At 38.6% G+C, this 24,102-nt stretch overlaps 1 protein-coding gene across 2 annotated transcripts in view; it reads right to left on the reverse strand.

Moving 5' to 3' along the window:
- The window catches only part of RALGAPB (Ral GTPase activating protein non-catalytic subunit beta), a gene marked incomplete at its 5' end in the record, with an annotated part of 75,984 nt that overhangs the window by 15,820 nt on the left and 36,062 nt on the right, over window positions 1–24,102 (reverse strand). For both annotated transcript variants that reach the window (XM_081096904.1, XM_081096903.1), the window contains 8 exons: window positions 17–182; window positions 5,811–5,969; window positions 9,279–9,488; window positions 10,743–10,895; window positions 12,649–12,755; window positions 15,292–15,479; window positions 21,352–21,503; window positions 23,008–23,190. In XM_081096904.1, coding sequence (XP_080953030.1) covers window positions 17–182; window positions 5,811–5,969; window positions 9,279–9,488; window positions 10,743–10,895; window positions 12,649–12,755; window positions 15,292–15,479; window positions 21,352–21,503; window positions 23,008–23,190 — 1,318 coding nt within the window. The remainder of the gene's footprint in view (window positions 1–16; window positions 183–5,810; window positions 5,970–9,278; window positions 9,489–10,742; window positions 10,896–12,648; window positions 12,756–15,291; window positions 15,480–21,351; window positions 21,504–23,007; window positions 23,191–24,102) is intronic.

Consider the following 24,102-nt stretch of genomic DNA (forward strand, 5'->3'; position numbering starts at 1 on the left):
GCTTAATGAGTTTTACCTTGTTCTGGTCTTTCGCCATCATCACAACTATTTATAGACCAACTGGTGGAAACATGCCCAGTCCAACCAGGATGTCTGCCCACATCTACTGACCAGCCAAGGGAGAGCAAAAATTCTAGGAAATGTGGCTGAACATTTCTGGAAGACTCCACATTCTTTAAAATCTGAAATACATATCATTCATCAGCTATAATAAAGGAAACAAGAGCATATCAAAATGAATCTTCATAAAAATCAGTTAGTTTGGAAATATTTGACAAATAAAGTCTAAGTTCAGAATAAACTTGGCAATATACAACTGTAGTTTAAAAAATGCATGCTTTTGAGGTAGATTTGAGTTCAAATCCTTGCTGGGCCTTGGGCAAATTTCTTAACCTCACTGTGTCAGATTTTTCATCTATACCATGGGAATAATAATGACGACTGTGAAGATTAAGTGAGATAAAGCAAGTAAAGCCCTTAGCTTCCCCCCACCCCCAGCAAAACATTTATTGAACCAGACTTGTTTATTAAAAGTAAACAAAAAACACTTTGTCCCTGCCTTCACAGAGATTACTGGTTAATGAAAAACATTACCTTTGTATGCGATCATTTAATTATAAATCTTGACAAATGCTATCAAAAATACAAATCTATTAAAAATTCAATAAAGGTTAGGTATAATAAAAGAGCATAAAAACATCCATCTCTTAGTCCACAGAAGAGCATGCAGTCATTCCAGAAAAAAAATGAAGGACTATAACCTTCTCTCTTCTTCATTAAGTACCAAATTTAATAACTGGACTTTTACTGGTCCACAAAAGAAAAGCCCCTAATTCTGAAACAGTGGTACTCACAGGAGTGAGTTTGCTCTCCAGGGACCACTTGGCAATGTCTGGAGACATTTTTATTATCTCAACTGGTGGGGAGCTATTGGTATCTAGTGAGTAGAGGCCAAAGATGCTACTAATTCCTATTTACAGGACAGATCCCTTAAGAAAGAATTCTCTTGCCCAAAATAGCAATAGTTATGCTGTTGAAAACCTTACACTAAAGAGAGGAAATGTGACATCCTCTACAAATTAAATGGGGGGTGGGGAAGACAGAGGGAATGTACCAAAATCACCTGTGGGATTTCTTAAACCTAAGATTCTCTTAGCCCACTCCAGACCTTCTACATCAGAATCAGCAGGGGTAGTATCCTGGAATTACTATTTTTAGAAGTCCTCCTGCCCTGAGATTGATGCAGCCAGTCCACATACCACTGATATAGTTCATACAATGCTAATCTATGTCAAGATCATCAGGGGGCCTGAAAAAATCAAAATATGGGGTGTTAATCTATTATTTCTCAATCCACTGGGTACCACTGCCAGGCCATCTTCTGTCAAACACATCATCTCTTAAACACTTTTTAGTAATGTAACTATTTTGTTTACTCCTATCCCTTCATATATTCTTGTAAGTGCCAGGAAACTGATTTGACAGCCAGTTCCAGTTTTCTTCCAATTAAAATTTGTATTCATAAGTGAAACTTTTAAATAAACAATTTCTGAAAATTGAGTCAAGATGCAGTAAGTGGGAGAAACTAAGATGGCGGCAGAGGTAAACACTGGGAAATTGCTGCCTCCCACAACAACTACAAAAATACAACGAAAAGACAAAACGGACATCATCCAGAACTACAGGAAGGCTGGCTGAGTGTAAATTCTACAACTAGAAGAAAAGAGAAAAGCACACTGAGACTCAGAAGAGCTGCGGAAGTAAAGTGCAAAGGTACAGAGGCTCAAGCGCGCACGCGGAAAGGGGCTGGTACTTGAGGACTTGGCTGTCTTTTTGAATCAGGAGGGACTCACAAGCTCCCGACTGCTCTAAACTCTGGTTCCCGGAAGTCTCTGGGGACCCAGGACTCATACGAGGAGAAACTGGACTGTCTGGCAGCAGGCAGAACTCTGAACTTGAGGGCGGCTTTCCCTCAGAGGTGCTTGCAGCAATTATCGGAACACTGAGATGCGCGGCCCCTTAGGGCAGGGCTGAGGACCAGCCATAGCTGCTTGCTCCGCCCTTTGATTCCCTGAGACCCCGCCCCAACCAGGCTTTTGCATATGAATGCCCTGGCCCTTTGCAACCTGAAAATTACCTAACAAATTGCAGCTGGGCCAGAGAGACCCAGAACTTCCAAGAGAAGGCCCAAGGCCCCACAGCAGCTTGCATTGCCTCACAGTTGGGCCTCATCAGGGCACCTCCAAACTCCAAAAAAGGAAGAGGAATCTGCAGTTTTCTTCGTAGCTCCTGCTGGGTAACCTCAGGCAGAGGCTAAATTAGCACCTCCTTAGATCCAAGAGCCAGTGTACCCAGTGGTCAGAGGGGGACCATCCAGACTACAACTCCTCAGATCCATAAGGGACACACTCAGGGCGCAGACTCAGTGAGCACCAAAGCCCCACTGAAGCAAGTCTTGCCCCAGAAAGGTGTCTTCAGCACAGAAGTTCTCCCACTGCAGACACAGCTGATTCTCACTGCCAATTGGCCTGGAGGTCAATTCCTCCCAGTGATCCTACAACAATCAAGGCATAACTACAACAAGACTGTGCACAAAGCCCACAAGGGGGTGCACCAAGAGTGTCCACCTCAGGTAACTGGGGAGGCTGAGCCACTGGGCCCTATAGGACACCTAGCACACAAAACCACTCTACCAACACAGGGAAGCATAAAAAATGCAGAGACAAAGAAAGAGGTCACAAATGACAGAAATGGAGGAAAGCAAACGACTGGATATAGAGTTCAAAACCACGTTTATAAGGTTTTTCAAGAATTTTATGGAAACCGCCGATAAATTTAGTGAGACCCTGGAGGATATGAAAAAAGACCAACTAGAAATTAAGCATACACTGACTGAAATAAAGAATAATATACAGAGATCCAACAGCAGACAAGAGGATCCCAAGAATCAAGTCAACGATTTGAAATACGAAGAAACAAAAAATACCCAACTGAAAATGAAAAAAAGAAAAAAGAATCCAAAAATATGAAGATAGTGTAAGGAGCCTCTGGGACAACTTCAAGTGTACCAACATCAGAATTATAGGGGTACCAGAAGAAGAGAGAGGGCAAGATATTGAAAACCTATTTGAAGAAATAATGACAGAAAACTTCCCCTACCTGGTGAAAGAAATAGACTTACAAGTCCAGGAAGCGCAGAGAACCCCAAACAGAAGGAATCCAAAGAGGACCACACCAAGACACATCATAATTAAAATGCCAAGAGCAAAAGACAAAGAGAGAATCTTAAAAGCAGCAAGAGAAAGAAACTCAGTTACCTACAAGGGAGTACCCATACGACTGTCAGCTGATTTCTCAACAGAAACCATGCAGCCCATTCAAACCATTGGCAAGAAATATTCCAAGTGATTAATAGCAAGAACCTACAACCAAGATTACTTTATCCAGCAAAGCTATCATTCAGAATAGAAGGTCAGATAAAGAGCTTCACAGATAAGAAAAAGCTAAAGGAGTTCATCACCACCAAACCAGCATTATATGAAATGCTGAAAGGTATTCTTTAAGAAGAGGAAGAAGAAAAAGGAACTCTTACCATTTGCCACAGCATGGATGGAACTGGAGAGCGGATAGATACCACATGATCTCACTCATTTGTGGAATATAATGAACAACATAAACTGATGAACAAGGACTGATCCAGAGACAGAGAGGCATTGATTGGACTGTTGGGCCTTGGAGGGAAGGTAGGGGAGGGTGGGGGTAAGGGGGAAAGATCAACCAAAGGACTTATATGCAAGCATATAGGCCTAACCAATGGACACGGACAACGGGGGGGATCGGGCATGAGTAGGGGGGAGGGGGGGAGGGGGCAACGTGGGGATAAGGACACATACGTAATATCTTAATCAATAAAAAATATATTAAAAAAAAAGATGCAGTAAGTGAATAAAATTCAACCTGAAGGCCACTGGCTGGCAGCCAGAAATTATTCTAAACCTACCCTGTGGCTAGGTCTCAGCCATTATAAAAGAGGCCTCAGAAAATCTTCTTTGTTTCAGAGTAGCCCTCACTCCCATGACAGCTAAGAAAACTAAAATAGTTTGAATTACCTTAAGGGTTTGAGTCTTCTTGTACAAGAAGGAGAAAAATAGTCCTACTATTCTCATACAAACCACGCATTAGACTTCCTTCGAAACAGATCCCCAATCCCTGCAATTAACCCAATTCTACTGAGGTTCTTCCAAAAACCTTGAGTCCAACAGTCTCATTCCTGGCTACCACAAGCCTACATTCTCCCAAGAACCAAGCATATTAAACCCTCAATGAATTTTGTAAAGACAGAGTTCTCTTTTACCTCCAGAGCCTTTATATATGCTATTACTTGGTTAGTGACAACCTGCTTCTACTTTTTATCTATTGTCAATGCATATTTCAAATACCAGCTTAAATGTCTTTTCCTCCAAGGACGACTTCTTAAAACCAGGTTAGGTGTTCCTGTTATGGAGCCTATAACATATTCCTATGAGCACACTTTTCTATGATTGTTCATTTAATCATCTGTCTTTCCCATTAAACAGCAGTTCTAGAAGGACAGAAACCTTGTATAGCTTGTTCACACCTATAACCCTGGTACCTAGCTGATTGTAAACTCTTTTTTTTTTTTTAAATATATTTCTTTATTGACTTCAGAGAGGAAGGGAGAAGGAGAGAGAGATAGAAACATCAATGATGAGAGAGAATCACTGATAGGTTGCCTCCTGCACACCCCCCACTGGGGAATGAGCCCACAACCCAGGCATGTGCCCTTGGCCGGAATCGAACCTGGGACCCTTCAGTCCGCAGGCTGACGCTCTATCCACTGAGCCAAGTCGGCCAGGGCGCAAACTGTTAATACTTATAGAATCAATTACATGAAATGAGAACTTTCTCATAAATCAATCTCCTTTTCTAGTAGGGCTCCAATAATTTGAAATAGTGCTAATAGTATAAATGTTTTGTGACTTTGGTAAGTTTCTTAAGGTGTTCTCAATTTGATTAGCTAATGGTCTTACAATGATTACAGTAAAATTCCAAGATCTTATAGTCACAGTGCCCTACACATCTGTATACTGTATTTTACAAATATTCCTTTGGCCCTTTCCTAGTCACACTTGGTAAGCCTGCCTATTCCATGTTTCTACTATGCATTTTCAACAAACACTTCAAATCTCTTGCTGTCCACTGTTTTTCATTCTCACCTATCTTACAGTTTTCTTCACTCTTCTCCTACTCACTTTGTTACACGTATACAACCATGTTTTACTTAGTCTTCTGTTTTTATCCGCTATTTCAGGTGTTATTTTCCCCACTGCACACTATGCATAACTCAACTGAAATTACTTGCTTCTGAGATTACCTGGAAGATGAGCTCCTTCGGAAGAAAGACTGTTAATCATGCCTATACTCTGGCATGTTAAGCCACAGGGAAGATGTTCAGTAAATATCTGTTGTGTTGTTTTACTCTAAAGCAATCAGGCCTAGCTTTAGCTTTTTGTGGCTAACCTTTCGCATTTTAGTTTCTTTTGTCTTATGAATCTGAATTTCTTAAGAGGAAGAAAGACATGCTATATAGCTTGGCTCTAAATTAATTCACTGAGAGTCAAGACTTGGGACTCCAAGCACCATAGTTTTCATTAATTCAGTCTCTGAACTGGTTCACAAGTCTTTAAGCATCAAATATAACTCATCTCCTACTATGGATAAGCACAAGCCATGTACAATTTTTTATATTCATAACCATACAAATTATCCCTCAAATTCAGAAATCTTACCTCCTGGTTTGTTTTCTGACCTGGTTTCATATAGAAAATAAAAACTGTGTCGAAAGGACGACATGGCAAGAGATCCAGATACCCAATGTCATCAAAAAATCCAGGTATTGTGGAGTCGAGTGCAATAAGGTGAGGAGGTAGACGACTATTTGCAGGTTCCTACCACCAAAGGAAGAAAGAAGAAATTATTTCCTCTTTTCACTACTCTGATTATAAAAGCAATACTTGTTCATGGTTTAATAAATAGTAAATATAAACTTACAAAGTGGCAGGAATAAGCACACCATAATCTTAAACTAAAGAAACAATAGAACATTCTTGTGTACTTCCTTCCAGTTCTTGCATTTGCCTTTTTTTTTGTTAAAGATAATTGAGATAATATGCATTTAATTTGCATCCTATTTTCTCTATAACATATCATGCTTTCTAGAAAACTTTTCAATGCACTTTTTTAAAAATCATTCATTGCTAGTGGAAATGCAAAATGGTAGTCACTTTGGAAGACAGTTGGCATAGATTCTTGTAAAGCTAAACATAGTCATACCATACAACAGAGCAATTGCACACCTTGGTATTTATCCAACTGAATTAAAAATTTGTATCTAACAAAAACTTAAACACAAATGTCTATTAAATAACATTTCTAGCAAGGGCTTGGGCAGCACCCTATAACCAAAGACATTGATTATTCACACTAAGTGAAATAAGTGAAGACTACAAATAGCCTCATGTCAACAGAGGCCAGATTTTGCCACTAATTGAATTTGCTACAAATGTACAAACAAACTTCTGGTTCTGAGTTTTGACTTTGAAATCATGAATAAGGAACTGTGGAGTTGTAGCATACTGTAATACAGCTTGTAGGGCAAAGCCTCCAAATTCTTTTCCTTTTAAGTAAGCTATTTCATTAGTTTGTTCTCCTGGATGACCTTCTAATCCAGGAGCATCATATGCACATCTTGTATCTCTTAACTTTTAAAATTTTTCCTCTAGGTCCTGTGAAGTTTGTTAGGGTAACTTTTGTCAATATCAACAGCTGTAAATTAGGTATTTTTACACTATATTTTTAAAAAAATATATTTTATTGATTTTTTACAGAGAGGAAGGGAGAAGGATAGAGAGTTAGAAACATCGATGAGAGAGAAACATCGATCAGCTGCTTCCTGCACACCTCCTAGTAGAGATGTGCCTGCAACCAAGGTACATGCCCTTGACCGGAATCGAACCCGGGACCCTTCAATCCGCAGGCCGACGCTCTACCCACTGAGCCAAACCAGTCAGAGCTACACTGTATTTTTAACCAGACATTATAGCTATAGTAATTAAATTTTGTACTTTTTTGTGTGGTGCTCTTAATTCTCTCATTTAACCATTTTATTGATTCTCTTATGATTGTCTAATTAAACGCCATGTTACCTATGACCTGTCTTCTTTCAATAGTTTTTACCCCTTAGTTTAATATTTCATTGACTTTCCTGGTTTTGATGTAACTATATCTATATAAGAGGCTACTATTGGGAGAACTTTCCTATACATTTTTTTTTTTACAACTATTAATCTACAATTATTTTCTTTATTTATTTTAACTGACTTTAGAGAGAGGAAGGGAGAGGGAGAGAAATAGATTTGTTGTTTCACTTACTTCTGCATTAACTGGTTGATTCTTGTATGTGCCCTGACCGGGGATCAAACCCGCAACCTTGTTGTATTGGGACGATACTCTAACCAACTGAGCTACCCGGACAGGGCAATCTACAATTACTTTAAATTTTAAAAATTTCATTGACTAAGTAATACAGCAGTCAAGGTCAATACCCTTTCCCTCTGATTTTAACAAGGGGTACTTCCAGTTTCTCATGAGCTACAAGTTAGAGAGATCTACATTACTAGTTCTATTTAATTTTAATTTTTTGTTTGTATTTTTAAATCAGAATGAATACTATTCTATTAAATACTGACTTACTGTTTTAATGACTAATCTACTAATACAATTAAATTATTCTCTTAATTAACTTTATTAGTAGTTCCCAATAACTAACTCTCCTTGAGTTCCTAGAATAAATCTTACTTGGTTGTGGAAGGTAATTTGCTTGATATGCTATTAAATTCAGTTTGACTAACATTCTCCTTCATATACATATTTTTGTATATAGATTCATAAGTAAGACTGGTTTATAGCTTTTTTGTATGTGTGCTGTCAGGTTTAAGTGATTAGAAATACGCTGAGGTTCATAAAATGAATCAGGAAACTTTCTTTTTCCTATGTTCTGACACAGATGACAAAGCATGAACATTATTTTTTTGAAAGCTTAAAAATTTTAACTAAAACAGATAACATGAATGGAAAATTACAATCTCAGGGACAGTGCTATTAGGACTCCTCTCATCTCCCTTCAGTCCACAGGATGTAACAATTTTCTCCTAGTATATTTTTATTATTGCTTTGACTGTGTTCAGTTTTCTTCATTAGGAATATCACTAATTATTTGTAGGATGTATCTTTGTTCCTTGCCTTCCATATTTGCCATTGTATTTTTCATTATTTCCTGCCACTGTGTTTTTCATTATTTCCTCTCTTCTCCTTTCTTCTGCATTTTAAAAGTTTTTATGCTCATACTCCCCATCACCAATTCACTTTTCTACAACAATAAAACATTTTCCATCTATATGCTGAAATCCAAAATCAGACACAAAGTTCTCCCTGCTTTCCTAAAAATGTTAAATGGCCTTTAACCAAGTAGTTGCTAGGTAGTAAGGGCAAGGGACAAGTTGTGCAATAAGCAACTTCTTGCTTGACAACATTCAGTTGTGCTTTTCAAAACAAAGTGGTCTTTGTACAGCAAACCCCAAATCCTCCACAGGCAGGCGGATTTCACATTTTAAAAATATTCTGTTTCCACATCTGTAAAATAGGACAGCATCACTTCCCTTGTAAAATTGTTTTAAGGATACTAGAATTAAGAATGGCAATATTTACCTTACAGGCTGACTTACATTATGCAAAGTAGTTACTACATGAAGCATCTTAACATGACCATAGTGAGGTGGATACTTTTGTTACCCCCATTTTGTAAAAGAGGAGCTAAGACTCAGAGAAGTCAGGCAATTTGCCCAAGACCACATAGTTGGCAAGTAGTGCTGCCAGGACACAGACCTACACAGTCTGATCTTAGAAAATGCACAACATAAGCAGTCCTTGGCTCACAAATATTTGTTCCTTTTTAAAAGTACAGCATCAACTGCAGCCCATCCTTTCAGTAATAAATTTTACTAAGGAAAGATTTTTAAGATTCTTTTTCTAATTATCTGTAGGTGTCACTTATGTGTGTGATATGGGCCCTACATTATCCTGAAAAATTCAGAGCTAGATGGATTAAGTTCTTTCTATTCTCATAAAAATGTTTTAGCTATCAATAGCTAAATGCTAGTTTACAAATATATTTACTCATAAAAGTTTAGGAAAATTACCTTCAATGCTTCTAAGGACAAAAATCCAAAGTGTGAAAGGAAAAGGCGTGCTGTTTGGAATTCCTGGGCAGGAGGTGGGGGCTTACAATCCGTAACTGGATCAGGAAAACTTCTCTTCTTCAATTCTTCCTCGCTTTGTTGTTCAAGGTGTATTTCATAAGCAATCTGCTGGGCCATTCCATTCCTTAATTTTTCATGTCTCTCTTCTAACTGAAATAAGCCAAATATTTAATCTTTTCAAACTATTATAAAAGAAATAGGATCATTCTTAATTCTAAAATGAAAATAAAGCTACAAGCAACAAAGTAAGTAAAGATAATTTTCAGAGACCAACACTGAGTTTCAATTCAATACAGTGCATGCAACCAGGCAAACATGTTTCAAGGTTAAAACAAATACCAAAAAAACTCCCCTACAGCCTCAAGAATTGCTTCTCAATCTTCACCCTGTAAATGAAAGCACTGTCTCTGCTTCCCTTCAAGAAAAGGGGCAGAGTTGTTACTCTCATCCCTCTTCCAGACCACTGTCTATCTTCATTTTGCAGTGACCCCCCCCCCACATGTTTTGAAGTCTTTATCCATATGGATTACTCCACTAATTACTCTGAACTTCCCCTGACCCTTCCGATTCCCTTCCAATCAAGTCTAGTTTAAAATTCACCTTCTTTGGTGAGCAATGATCCTTCTAACAACCTGTCTTATACAGGGTGGGGAAAAAATAGGTTTACAGGTGTTCATATGGAAAATAATACAATAATAATAATACAAGAATAAAGTGTTTTACATACAACTGTAAACCTACTTTTGCCCCACTCTGCATTTCTACAATCTGCTCAATCCTGATAACTTTTGGCCCTCTATAAAGCACACTTTTGTATCTCAGATGTGCTGAACTTTCAAGAGTTATAATTCTGAAATTCCCTTCTCCAATCATAAGCCCCCTTTCCTGCTACCACACCTTCACTTTCCATCACTAGGAGGTATCCAACCCATCCCTGTATTTTCCCAGGCCATTAGCATCCTCTGGCTTCATCTACTTCCCAAACAATTCTAAACCCCCAAATATGTTAATACCCTTTCTTAAGCATAGAAATGGCTGTTGTTCCTTATTTTCCCATATTCTCATTCCTGTTAATCTCCACACCAAATTTTTTGCTTATGCCTCCAGATCCTAAGGACTTTTGAATGCCTCCAAATCCTAAGGACTTGGAGTCTGATCATGTCACCACACGACTGAAACCAGCCTATGCAGCCCAGTGACCGCTTTCTAAGAGATGCCAGTTCTGTTCAGTCAGCCACAATCTTTACTTGTCTTACTATATAACTTCCTGGATGACAGAGATCCAAATCATCTTATGAAGCGCCTCCAGTAACATTAAAAAAAGGCAATGTCTTTAAGACTGGAAGTTGTTTAAGAATGTTTATAGTCATTCTCTTAACAACAGCTGACAATAATTCATCTTACTTCTTCAGTGACGATTTCATGCAAGTCTGGAATGCTCAGATCTGCTTTCACAAAAGGAATCTTATCCACTTCTTCAGGAAATGGTCGATGTTTCACAGTATATTTAAATCCAACATTATTTTTAGGAACTGGACGAGGTTCAGGCACAAAAAGCTGTTAAAATAAAACAAATAACATTATGTTTATTACATTTGGTGCCATCTATAATGACATGTATTTCCCTGGCCTCTTAGATGCCTATGTTTCTCTAGGATTACATAACACAAGAACTCAATAAGAATCTGCAATTACCTTTGATAAATAGCCTGTGTACCGGTGCACTCCATTATATATTTGTAAGATTGTTCATCAAATTATTATAGATTTTGTGACTGATAAATGGGTTGTGGACCTCTATTGCCCAGGCCTGAATCTCCTATGTTCAGTTGGAAAGCCAATGGGTGAGGCATTTCAGAGCTTAAGGCTCAAACTTTCTTCTTCCCCAAGACTTCTCAAATCATTCCATAGAATAAAGTACAATTTAGGTCCACTGGGCATCACTACTCAGGGAGTTCAATTAGAATCTTAGTATGGCTTAACTGAAAGAGTATGGGCACTAAATCTAGGTCTTCATGCTTTAAATACCTACTTTTAACATATACAAGCTGTGAGACTTCTGTTTTTATATCTAAAAAGAATGTTGTAAAGATTAAATAAAAATGTATTTGGCACATATTAAACCATCAACAAATTTCAGGTCCTTTCCTAATCTCCTTTCTTCTCAGTCTTCAATGCTTAAGTACTACTGACAGAATGTGAGCCTCATGATGTTGCATGTGCTCCTCTCAGAGAGATGAACACATCTCACTCAACAGAGACATATAAGATATTAAATGGTTTTAGACACATACTCTAATTGCCCTTAGATGCTAGTGAAATTTTATTAAGTCATGCTTTAAACAATTTTTAGTAACATAAGTAAAAACTTACAATGTGCAGTATAAAAAATAACTCACATTCTATTTAAGTGTTATTGTGTACAGAAAGGAAAAAAAGACTGGGAGGAAATCCACTAAAATATTAACAGTGGCTATATACTTCCAAAGAGGACACAGGTGATTTAAAATTTCTTCATTATCTGAACTTTCTAATTCTTTTCTCCCATGAGCAAATTTTATTCACAAAATTACAAATGTTATAAATAAAATAAACTGCACCCTAGCTGGTTTGGTCAGTGGATAGAACGGACTGAAGGGTCCCAGGTTCGATTCTGGTCAAGGACACATGCCTGGGTTGTGGGCTCAATCCCCAGTAGGGGCTGTGCAGGAGGCAGCCGATCAATGATTCTCTCTCATCATTGATGTTTCTCTCTCTCCCACTCTGAAATCAATAAAAATATATTAAAAAAAAAAACTGTGCCACTTGAAAATAAGATTTCATTCAATTATACAGCATATTAAGAAAATTAGAGAGCACATTACCAATTATATGGGAATAAATCATTTGAAACAAGTCCTGTTACCAGGGAGATCAAAGGTCTAGCCAAAATCTTTTCATATATGGCATGCACCTGAGTTTTATTATATTTATTTAACATTGATTGCCCGGGTCGGGGGGAGGACAATTGTTCAGAACGGTAGTTCTTAATTATAAGTGGATACCAGAAACACCTGGAAAGCTTTTTAAAAATACATCTGCCTTGAAGATGTCTTTAAAGAGTAATTAGTGAATCTAAAAGTCTAGGCTCCTAAGATCATTTAGATGTAAAGTCCCTGACTGAGACCCTGGTTAGGATCAAAAATATTTTTTTCTGCAACTTTTGTGGGAACTTTTTAACCTTTAAATCATAGTGTGCACACATGCACATGCACACATACATATCCACACACTCACGCCTAGTCACTTCCCTGTAACTTCTGATGGATACCTTCTGATTTGCTTTTGCTCCTCTGGGTAAAAGGCAAAGCTGTTGTGCCCATGCAAGTCTTCCAGACATTCCCCGAACCAGCACAGTGACAGAGGGAAAAAAATCATCTAGAATAAGAAGATGGAAAAGGTTTTATTTCAGACAATCATTTAAAATACACCTGTTATCAACTGCAGAGCTTCTAATAAAGCCCAATACAGTGTTTCCCAAACTTTCATCCTTTGTGTACCATCTCTGTGGTTTCTCATATCCATGTAGTCTTATTTTATATGAACCACTTTCTTTCCTTTTAACTTAAATTTATTTTCAAAGGAAATTGTATATCTCTACTTCAAATAGAAAATCATAATTTTGGTGTGCTAATTATGTATTTTTTAACACATTTAAAAATACATAAAAATACTTCATCTCACATACTTCCAATGGTACACATACACATTTTTGAGAAACACTGTCCTCACCAATATTTTTAATTCCAATGTTGGGAATAACCCAAGTGCAGGAAGACAGACTAGACTGGTTGCTTGCAGTGCTGCTACATTCACCCATGTCTTTGTGTACCACTGTCCACTGAAGGCAGGCACTGTTTCATCCCACCACAAGTTCAGGGGCAGGAAAAGGCAGGTAAAGAACTCAGGATGGACTTCCTGAGTAACCCAGATCCTTCTTCTTTTCTTAGTCTCCAGTGGCGGAGTCAAAGTTGTTCACAATTCTCTCTCATTTCCTCTATTAGCTATTACAATAAACTATTAAGATATCCTTGTAAATCTGTAAATCCTAATAGTTTTATTTTTTATTTTTGGTAGACTTCTGATGAAATGTAATTGCTTGGAATGAGAATAGGGGAATTCTAAAAAATCTGGAAAAGGCCAGGACACCCAGAGGGGATACTGGGATTTTACAGACTCCTCAGCAGGCTGCTTAGGAGTAGAAGGAATCATAATATTAGGCAGAAGACAGGGAATAAGAGTCAAGCAAACCCTAGGTCTGGGATAGAGAAGGAAGAGAGAAGACTTGGGATCAGCACTTCTGGAGTTAGGCAATTATTAAAAGCCCCATCTATTCCATATTAAAATCTCTGTATCTTACCACAACACAATGGGAACCTATGATGATATTCATTTACCCTTGAACTTCGGGGAAATGTCTAATTTTTCATTTTTATGGATTTATGAGATCCTACTTATATATTCTCTCAAGAATTTGCATGGGACTCTAAGACCCGTTCACCTTTGCGAAGGTAAGAAGGCAAATCTTTAAGTGAGAAAACCCTATCACTGAGGGGCAATGATAACAAAGGGACGGTATGAGGTTCAGAAAATTTGGATTCTAGTTCTAGTCATACTTCTCAAGTGGACAAGCCTCACCTGTAAATAAGGGAACTGTACTAGGTGATTCCCTGGGTCCCTGCATGCCCCCAGATTCTGTAACCTTCACTTTCTTTCGCCTTGATAGCAATAAGAGTCTGAGAACATGCTTCCTTTATATACTGGCTTTACATACATCAGGAAAAAAATGTATTTTCAGTAGTCTTGCTTTTAGTGGTAATCACATACTTTGAGATGGTTTATATTTAGAGGCAGAAGAAGAGGAAAACAGTGAATGTTGTGTCCACAGAAAATCACTGAAGGGTTTTCAGGGCACTGGCACATGGTCAGATCTGTATCTGAGGATGAATACAACGGTAGCAGCAAGAAGGATGGAGATAAAGGTAACAAATTTCAGAATTGGAAGGAGAGTGTATCAGACCAGACAGGAAACCACAGCAATAATCTAGGTAAGAAATAATAAGGCCCTGCATTTGAATATACTGGGAGAGCAGTTTAATATGGAATAGATGGGGCCTTTAATAATTGCCCAACTCCAGAAGAAAAAAGAAAGGAGTCACTGGGTAGGTAGAAATCAATTATATAAGGGAATAACAGAAAAAAACAGGCAAGACAAAGATGACTCCTCAAATTTCCACCTCTAAGGGTGAGACCAGTGACTGAAATAGAACACTGTGGAGTGGGGCAGGATCCAAAGTTCAAGAAGAAAGGAAAAGTAATAATGATTTTTAAACATAGTAAAAAAAGAACAACAGAAAATGGCCCACTAAAATAAACATTTTATAAAACTATAGAGCTCTTTTCTGATATTCCAGATACACATTAAGGGCCTCTAAAAGATTCTATATAATATGTACAGTGGGGTCTTGACTTACGAGTGTCCCGACTAACGAGTTTTTTGAGATACGAGCTGTCTCTCGGCCGATTTTTTGCTTTGAGTTGTGAGCTAAGATTCGGGTTACGAGCCAGCTTCAGATACCCCATCGCTAGTTGGCGCAGCGAACGTCACAGTGAACGCCACAATATCAGCCCAGCATCACGTGTCTCACTCATTCACTGTTGATTTGACATACAAGTATTTGAGTTATGAGCTCGGTCACAGAACGAATTAAACTCGTAAGTCAAGGCCCCACTGTATATTCCATTTTCTGACCTTCCGTTTTTCATTCGTTATTATCCCACAGCTAGACATCTTTCTGACAAATTCACAATTGCTTAGAATTTGCATTCTTTCCTTCCCTGAAGGAAATAGCTTGCTCATACTGATGAATATGATGAGATAGCTGTGGAGAAAGCCCAAAGTGCTGAAACTTACTCTGTTCATTTCCAAGAGGCTGTTCCAGCATTGCCAGGATGACACTGTTATCCAGGACAAAGTACCGGAAGCTATGCTTGTTTATGGTTGGCAGCCTGGAGTATTTAATCAAAGTGGTCTCATTCACCAAACTACAAGGAGAGGCAGGACCACTGGGTGAAGGAAATGCACCAAGCAACTGCATAATACTATGGAGAATACAAAAGATAACAGTTAATTCCCACAGTAAAATCTTAAGTTTATCTCATATACCAATGTGTCCTTCTGCACTTTTGATTTTAATCGACCCGGCCATGCTTCCACTTTGCGGGTCAGATTTATTCCCTGTGGTGGATGCCTTGATGCGCCGTCCAGATTGCCCCCTCCACTGAAAGATTCACTCCCCTAGTTGCAGGAAGACGGTGGCCACAACTTTCAGCTAATCTCTTTCCAAGAGGTGCCCTGGGCCAACAAGAACCACCTCACCTAAGATCACAGCTACCTCCTGGGCCAGTCCATACCCAACGAATGGCTGATGCAGGTATATAAAGTTTCAGTCCTCTTGCCCCAATTTCAGAAAACTCTGAAGTGCCAACTCAGTTCCAGATCTCTTTGTTGTGACTGCATCACAGTTTAGTTCTTCCCTATGAGGGAGTGAAGGAATATTGCTTCCTTCTCTCCTTCATAGGGGTTGATCCTGAGAGCACTTTCCAATAAACTTTTTTGCAAGCAAATTTCTCTCTCGGAGTTTGCTACCCAGGGAACCTAATCAACCACACTTCCAAAGCACCTAAAGATAAAGATACATTAAAAATTTTTATGTGTTCCATCTTTCAAAATTATGCTAGCTAAAGCATTCTAGAGCTAGAAAAAGATAAACCAAACCTGCTCAAATTTTCAGATGAGGAAACTCAGGCTCAGAAGAGATAAGTGATCATTTAAAAGACCAGAGTAGCTATTGTCCTCATTTTCCAGATAAGAAACTTGATTCATTAATAGTTACACTTTGCAAAACTGTTATAATTATCAAATGAGAATATATAAAAGAACTGATTTGGACATTGGAATTCAACTGATCAAGCCTTAACATTCAGATATGTTTATATTCATAGAGATTTTTGCATACATTCAACAAATAACATACATAACACTTCACACATATTATTTTATTTAGTTACCATAGCAACCCTGAGATAGATAGCACTATTATTTCCATTTTATAATGAAGAAATTGAAGCACAGAGAGAATGTATCTTGTAATGAAAACGTAAGATTTTATCTTGTGGTCCTAATATTATTACCTGACCTTTCATATGTAACTCATTTGGAAAGGTAATATTCCCCAACACCACTTTTATCATCTCAATCCTCACCTTGAGTAGCATCTCCTTTTCTCTTTAATTCTAATGCTTGAACTCAAACATTTCTGATAATGAAAGGCAACAATGCTCAATATATTTTTTCCTTCTATTTCTCTCTTCCTAAGAGGAGGACTATCTAAGAATTTCAAGGACCACGAAAATTTCATGATGGATCAAGCCTAAGGTTTTGTGAATAACAGGTAACATACCAGTAATGGGAACATGTGGCTTTGGTTTTCTAAAAACGGGATGAAGATGGCTGTCACAAAGCATATGAATCATGTGAGCTTGCTTGTGTTCTATGCAAGGTTCTAAGACATTATCAAATAGGTTGCTCACCAGGGAATAGGTCACTAAGATCAAATCTCACCAGCCTAACTACATTTTCTCTTCTTGATGGTGACTAAACTGGAAAGGCAGAGAATTACTTTGAAATCAAGACATGTGAGTATTTGAGTGTATCATGATAAACCTACAGATAAGATTTTAAAATACCTGTGAACCTGAAGGCAAATTTCCTATGATTTGCTTTGTGAGTTTACCTTTCCTTCAATATTTTTATCAATGCCTTTGATTAGGACACACAAGGTAGGCTCATTAAATCTGTAGTTGACCAAAAGTTGAGCTGCAGAGTTAATATACCAAAGCTGGGATCCAAAAAAATCTTAAAGGACTAAAATAAGTAAATAAATAGATAGATAGATAGATAGATAGATAGATAGATAGATAGATAGATAAATAAAGCAAACCTTACAGGAAAAAAATTTCAGGTTTAAATATAAAGTTCTGCCCTAGCTGGTTTGGCTCAGTGGATAGAGCGTCAGCCTGCGGACTGAAGGGTCCCAGGTTCGATTCTGGTCAAGGGCATGTACCTTGGTAGCGGGCACATCTCCAGTGGGGGGGTGGGGGGTGCAGGAGGCAGCTGATACGATGTTTCTCTCTCATCGATGTTTCTAACTCTCTATCCCTATCCCTTCCTCTCTGTAAAAAATCAATAAAATATACTTTAAAAAAATAAATAAATAAAATAAAGTTCTGTACATTGCATCCAAATGCCCTCCTGCCGGGAGCTGGTCCATGCTTGCTGTTTCAAGGGACCTGGCATATATGGCATACTGTTCTTAATATATTTGCTCACCTTCTAGGCACTATGTGTTTTAACCAAGGTCTCTGAGAAAGGTTGTTTCCCCAGGTAGGGATTTTCCCCTGAAGTTAGGGAGGGAATAAAACCTCTTAACTAAGTGCCAGGTGGGTAATTAATCACTTTAACTACGAACAATCATGCTTAAGCTACATAATCTTTACTCCCTGGAATGGAGATAAGAAACGCCCTAACCTTTGAAATAGAGATTGATAGGATTGGAATCAACTGGTATAAATACAGATGTAAGAAGACAGAATGAAGAGAGACAGAAATTGGCACAGAACCTACACAGAACGTTCTCTAGAACTTCGCTGGAGAGAACATGGCAAAAGATCCTGGACAGAAACTGGCCTCAGAACCTAGAGACAGAACCTAGCGAGAGAACATGGCAAAAGATCCTGGACTGAACCTGACTACAGAAATTGGCAAGAGAACCTGACTAGAACCTGGTGACTGAACCTGGCTGGAGAACCTGGACAGAACCTGGCTGGAGAACCTAGCGAGGGAACATGGCTACAGAACCTGGCTGGAGAACCTGGAGAACCTGGCTGGAGAACCTAGCAAGAGACCATGGACACAGAACCTGGCTGGAGATCCTAAACAGAACTTCGCTGGAGATCCAGACCAGAACTTTGCTGGAGATCCTGGCTAGGCTGCTGATCAACTGAACGCTGTCTCCGTGTCATTCCTTCTTCACCGACTCCGTCCACACCTTTGGGGACCCCTGGACCTGCTGGGGTAGGACCCCGGTACCCTCCAACAGACGAAAGACTCAAAAGATTTTGCAGAATTAATGCAAATCAATAGGTTGCCAAAAATCCAATGTAGTCTCCAAGTACATTTAAATGAAAATATAATATTTTACAGAGTCTAAAATATCAGTCCACATCTAGCATATTATACTCAGCAAATGATCTTTAAGAGGTGCATAGTCAAAGCTACGCCATTAAGAGGAGAATGACCAGGACGACAAAGGTACTTGGTTCCCCTGTCATATAAAAAATAGTTGAAAGTACTGGAAGAAATGAATCAGAGAACGAACATTGTCTTTCAGACATACTGTTTAGAAAAAAAATTTGAATCAGAACCAATGAGTAGGAGTTAAAGTGGGAGAGATTTCAGTTCAATGTAAACATCAGGTTTTTAACAATTAAAATGAAATGGGTAACCTTGGGGCTCAGATATCCCAGAATCAGAAGCTAAATAACAAGTCTTTCTTAAAGTGACTTAAGCGGAGGGGCTGCTGAAATGACTTCCAAGAGCCCTAATTCTGGATTTATATTAGTACACCAAGGGGGAAAACCCAAGCAGGCAATCTATACTCCATTACTGTCTACTGTGTGCTCAGCATGGTGCATGGTGCATGGTGTGAAGAACAAACTTGGCCTCTACCCAGGTTGAGAAGAACACTGGCATGTATCAGACATAACCAGGTATGAGAATTCCATGCTCTACAGTAGGGTCAGACTGAATGAGCATCCAGGTACAGAAAAGAGTCATCATGCAGAAGCAGAACAACCAAAGGTCCCATGGAGGTAGCTAGATTTGAGGTGAGCACTGACCAACGGAAGATGTGGTCTAGAGAAGAGCGAAGTCCTGAAAACCAGGGGTCGTATATAGACAGGAATGAGTATGCCCTGTTCACGGCCATGAGTGGCTTTCATGGCAAAGCGGATGTGCTGTGAAAGATCAGACAGTTCAAGTGGGGGAAGAATAAAGAGGCCCTTGGAAACCAGACCGCAGCATTCACAGAATATTCAGTTTTCTATCACTCAAGCAGCAGAATAAGAAGTTCAGCAATAGAATGCAAAATGAACTAGAAAGGTAGGAGACTGAAAACAAGAAAATCAGGCAAGAAGAAAGGGTCTCGGCCAAGATGCTATCTGAGGTTAGAGAAAATGGAGGAAACACTTTTGAAAGTAAAGTTTATTAGACTCAGTCACTAGCTTCATATGGGGAATGACATATAAATAAAAAAAGCCAAAGTTCTGTGTGCATAACTGGAAAACAACAGTGATACGGACATAAAGCTATAATTGCAAAGGAACAGAGAAATTTGGTTTTGGACATATTTCATGATGATAGGACTATTCAAAGCACTCTTCAAGATTGGATAAGTTGCCAGTAGAGACAAGGCTAGATTCGGGAGTCGCATCCCAGGGCTCTCTTCTTTTATAATGCTTTTAAATCTATTTCTATTAGTACACCAAGGGGAAAAAACCATCCCGGCAATCTCAACTGTGGTCTTCTCTCTGAACGTTTATTATTTCTAGTACTCATTCATATTTTTCTGATTTTCTAGCTATTAGCCAAACCTTCAAAAAGTCATTAAGAGCCAGCATTAGCATAGTAACAGGACTAAACTAAAGCCAGTACACTTTTAAAACTACTGAATGACCTAAACCCATGAGAAACAGAAAAAAATCCAACTTTATTGTATGTATCCCAAGTTATCAACACACCACTGAACTCAAAAGATTCTGAGATCTTGGTAAGGGCTGATTTATGTACCTATCTTCAAGCAGTCTTATCTACCACATTACTAAGCCCAAGATGAGCCAACCCAGACTGACATGACATTGCTCCTTCCTGCTTTTTTATTGGTCTGGGTCTTCATCTACATTTATCCTGTGGTAAGCACCATCTTTCCATCTGTACTGATTCAACCTAATCTTCACCACTTACCTCTTCCTCACAGTTCATAAATGTGCCTAAACTGCCTTCTTTACATCCTTCTACTTTCATCACTTATCAGCCAAACACAAAGTCTCTCAACTCTTTCTGTTACTTTTTACCAATCTATCTCTATTCCTTCACTACTAAAATACTGAACAGGAATCTTCTCTTGCTGACTTACCCAACCTGGAGTCTGGCTTATAGCTCAAACATTACTCATCCTCTAAAAGTTAGGTCCAATGTCATTTTCCCCAGGAATCTTATTTCGATTTGCCCTTATCTGGAAGTATTCATTTCCTCCTTCCAACTCCCCAGCATTTTATTTGTACTTCCTTCTCTTTGAGCACTTATTGGCCATGTTAATAGTACAGGTACTTGTGTTTATATTTTACCTTCCCTAGTGGATAAGAAGCTCTTTGAGGATGGTAAATCTGATTTTTCATTGTGATCCTATTACCAGTTCATAAGAGGGAGTTCCTAAAACTTGGATGAATGAACCTTTAATATAGTATAATATAAATGGTGTAACAGAGAATACAGACCACTGAACTAGAAAGTAAGAGACCTGACAGTGTGACCCAGACAGATTCTGTCTCTGGATGCAGGCATCAAGTCAGGATGTGGAATTAGGCTCTCCAAAATCCTTTCCAACTCTAACATGGTATGACCTGAATTAATGTCAATCAACATAAAAAAAGGACCTCAACTCTCAGGCCCAAGTTCCTGGTTTCTTTCCGTCAAAAAAAAAAGACATTTTCTTCCCTAGTTTATTTCTGTAGAAAAGGTATCCTAAAGGGGTTGCACCACTTAATGCTAAAAAACTGAGGAGGAGAAAAAACAAGGATTACAGCTAACCCCAACAAATTTCTAGGCATATTCCCTATGCAGTCACTTTCATACCATGTTAGGGTGGCTTCAGCAGCATCCTTTACCCTCATAGAAGCAGGGTTTGGCTCCTTATCTCCTTTGTACTTGACTTCTTGCTCACTGCTCTTGGACTTACTTCCCGAAATACCCAGTTCCACAATCTCCAGTACTTCCTTAAGACAGTCCTAGAAGCAGGAAAGGCAAATCAGTTTTTATAATACACTTATAAGACAAGGAAAACATCAAATGTTAATAGTGGTTGTGTTCTGGTAGTGGGGCTCTAGTTTCTTTCTTATTTTCTTTAATAGGTATATATAAATTTCATAATAATAAACTCCCCCCAATTTTTTTAAAGAAATAAATTTGAGTGTTCAGAGAGTTAGATAACAAGTAATGATAAATTCAATTTTATTAGTCATAGTTCTTACAAAACTACCTCAGACTATAAATCATGAAAGCCCAAATGAAAGAAATGTAACTGTAATCTATTAAACTTGGATGGTTTAAAACATGCTAGGTTATCCAAAGGGAAGTTCATCAATTATTGACAGTTTTAAGCAATTTCTGGTATCATAACTTTAGAAGTCTTAATGAAAATGACTAAGATTTAATAAACAGAATTATTTTTAAACTGCATAAGGCTCTAAATAAATATCCACTATGCTTGATATCTCTTCTTTTATTTTCACTGTGAATTCACTCTAACTGCCTGCCTCACCATAAAAAAAGAATTACATAGAATAATGGCGGAGAAAGCAGCCTAGATATCTGTGCCCCCACAAAAGCAGGGAAACATGCGTGAAATGAAATTTTTAGATACAAGCAACCTTTGCAGACCAGCCTTGCTTTAGGTTGGTCGCCTGGTTATCAAGTGCCTTCTGGCCATCTCAAAGCTATCACCCTTTTAAGAAAGAACATTCCCACCCTAGCCAGTTTGGCTCAGTGGATAGAGCATTGGCCCATGGACTGAAGGGTCTCGGGTTCAATTCTGGTCAAGGGCAGGTACCTCAATTGCAGGCTTGATCCCGGCCCTGGTCGGGGCATGTGTGGGAGGCAACCTATCGATGTTGCCAACCTCTCTCACATTGATGTTTCTGTCTCTCTGTCTCTCCCCCTCCCTTCCACTCTCTCCAAAAATCAATGGAAAAATATCCTCAGGTGAGGATTAACAAAAAAAGAAAGAACTCAAATAAATGAGTCAAGGTCCTCTTCTATTTATTTATTTATTTATTTATTTATTTATTTATATTTTAATATACTTTATTGATTTTTTACAGAGAGGAAGGGAGAAGGATAGAGAGTTAGAAACATCGATAAGAGAGAAACATCGATCAGCTGCCTCCTGCACACCCCCTACTGGGGATGTGCCTGCAACCAAGGTACATGCCCTTGACCAGAATCGAACCTGGGACCCTTCAGTCCTCCGGCCGACGCTCTATCCACTGAGTCAAATCAGTTAAGGGTCCTCTTCTTTTAATAGAACTTCTCTATGGGTTCATTTGCAACCAAATATAAGTATGACAGTTTTTGAATTGTGCTCAAAAGGATAAGTGTTCTATTGAAATATAACAAGTACATTCAGTTTAAAGTATGCAATATAGTACTTACATTTATATATTCTCTTTTAAAAGATATTTTCCCAACATACATTTTATTTCTATTTATTGTTTTAAGATGTAGTAAACTAACCTTTTCATCAAGCATGTCAGGATGCTCTGTCAGCCAGACACAGAGACATTGAAAAGCTGCCACTATCATGGAGTGCAGGTCACGGGAGTGATGAGGAGCTGGCCGACTACACTGGTACACAATGTAGCTGCACACAGAACTGATGGCTCGCTTCCGGTCTCCGGAATCAACCATCACCTTCACCTGAGCATGTTCATATTGGGAACACAGTTAGCCAGGAACCATTATACAAATTTTAAAGCATCTGCACTGAGGCCTGGCCTTTCTGAGAATGTAACACACCACAGGAAACCTTGCTTCTAAAACATTATTTATATAGGAAATCAGACTATTCATAGGTATTATAATACTCTATATAAAAACAGAGGGCATTTTTCAAATCTTAAAGTAGTATTTCATTTTAGTATACTTTTTCATGCCCTAAAACCTAAACTCATAGGATGCATCTACTCACCATTGCCAGAGATCAAAAGAATAGCTGGCAATAGAACATATACACATTTTTTGAACCCCCCAACCCAATCCCACAATGATGTTATGGGGCTATAAAGTTCTATGGGCAGCTGCCCAGAGGTATAATCAATATACAGTAAACTAGACATATTTAAAGTGTACACTTTAATAAATTTTGGCATAAGTATATATCTGTGAACTATCACCACAATCAAGATAGTGGATATATCCATCACCCCCAAAATCTCATGTAGCTTGTAATCCTTCCTCCGACTCCCTTTATCCTTCTCCCTAGATTACTGATGATCTGCTATCACTATAGGTTAACTAGCATAATTATTTTGAGATTTATCCACAATTTTGGGTATGTGTATCAAATGCTCATTCCTTTTTATTTCTGTGTAGTATTCTACTGTACGGCTATTGCACAATTTATTCAGTCACCCACTAACTGACATTTGGGTTGTTTCCGGTCATATGATTCTGGGTATCTATAATAATAAAAGCACAATATGCTAATTAGAACAGACATCCTCTGGACCACCTTCTGGACACAGCCGGGGCTGCAAGAGAAGCCCGGGTCCCAGGAGCCTGCCGTTGGCCAGAGGGAAGCTGATGCCAGCAGCCGGGGGAAGGAAGGCC

This window comes from Myotis nattereri (assembly GCF_964212035.1).
Source record: "Myotis nattereri genome assembly, chromosome: 8".
Lineage (NCBI taxonomy): Eukaryota > Metazoa > Chordata > Mammalia > Chiroptera > Vespertilionidae > Myotis > Myotis nattereri.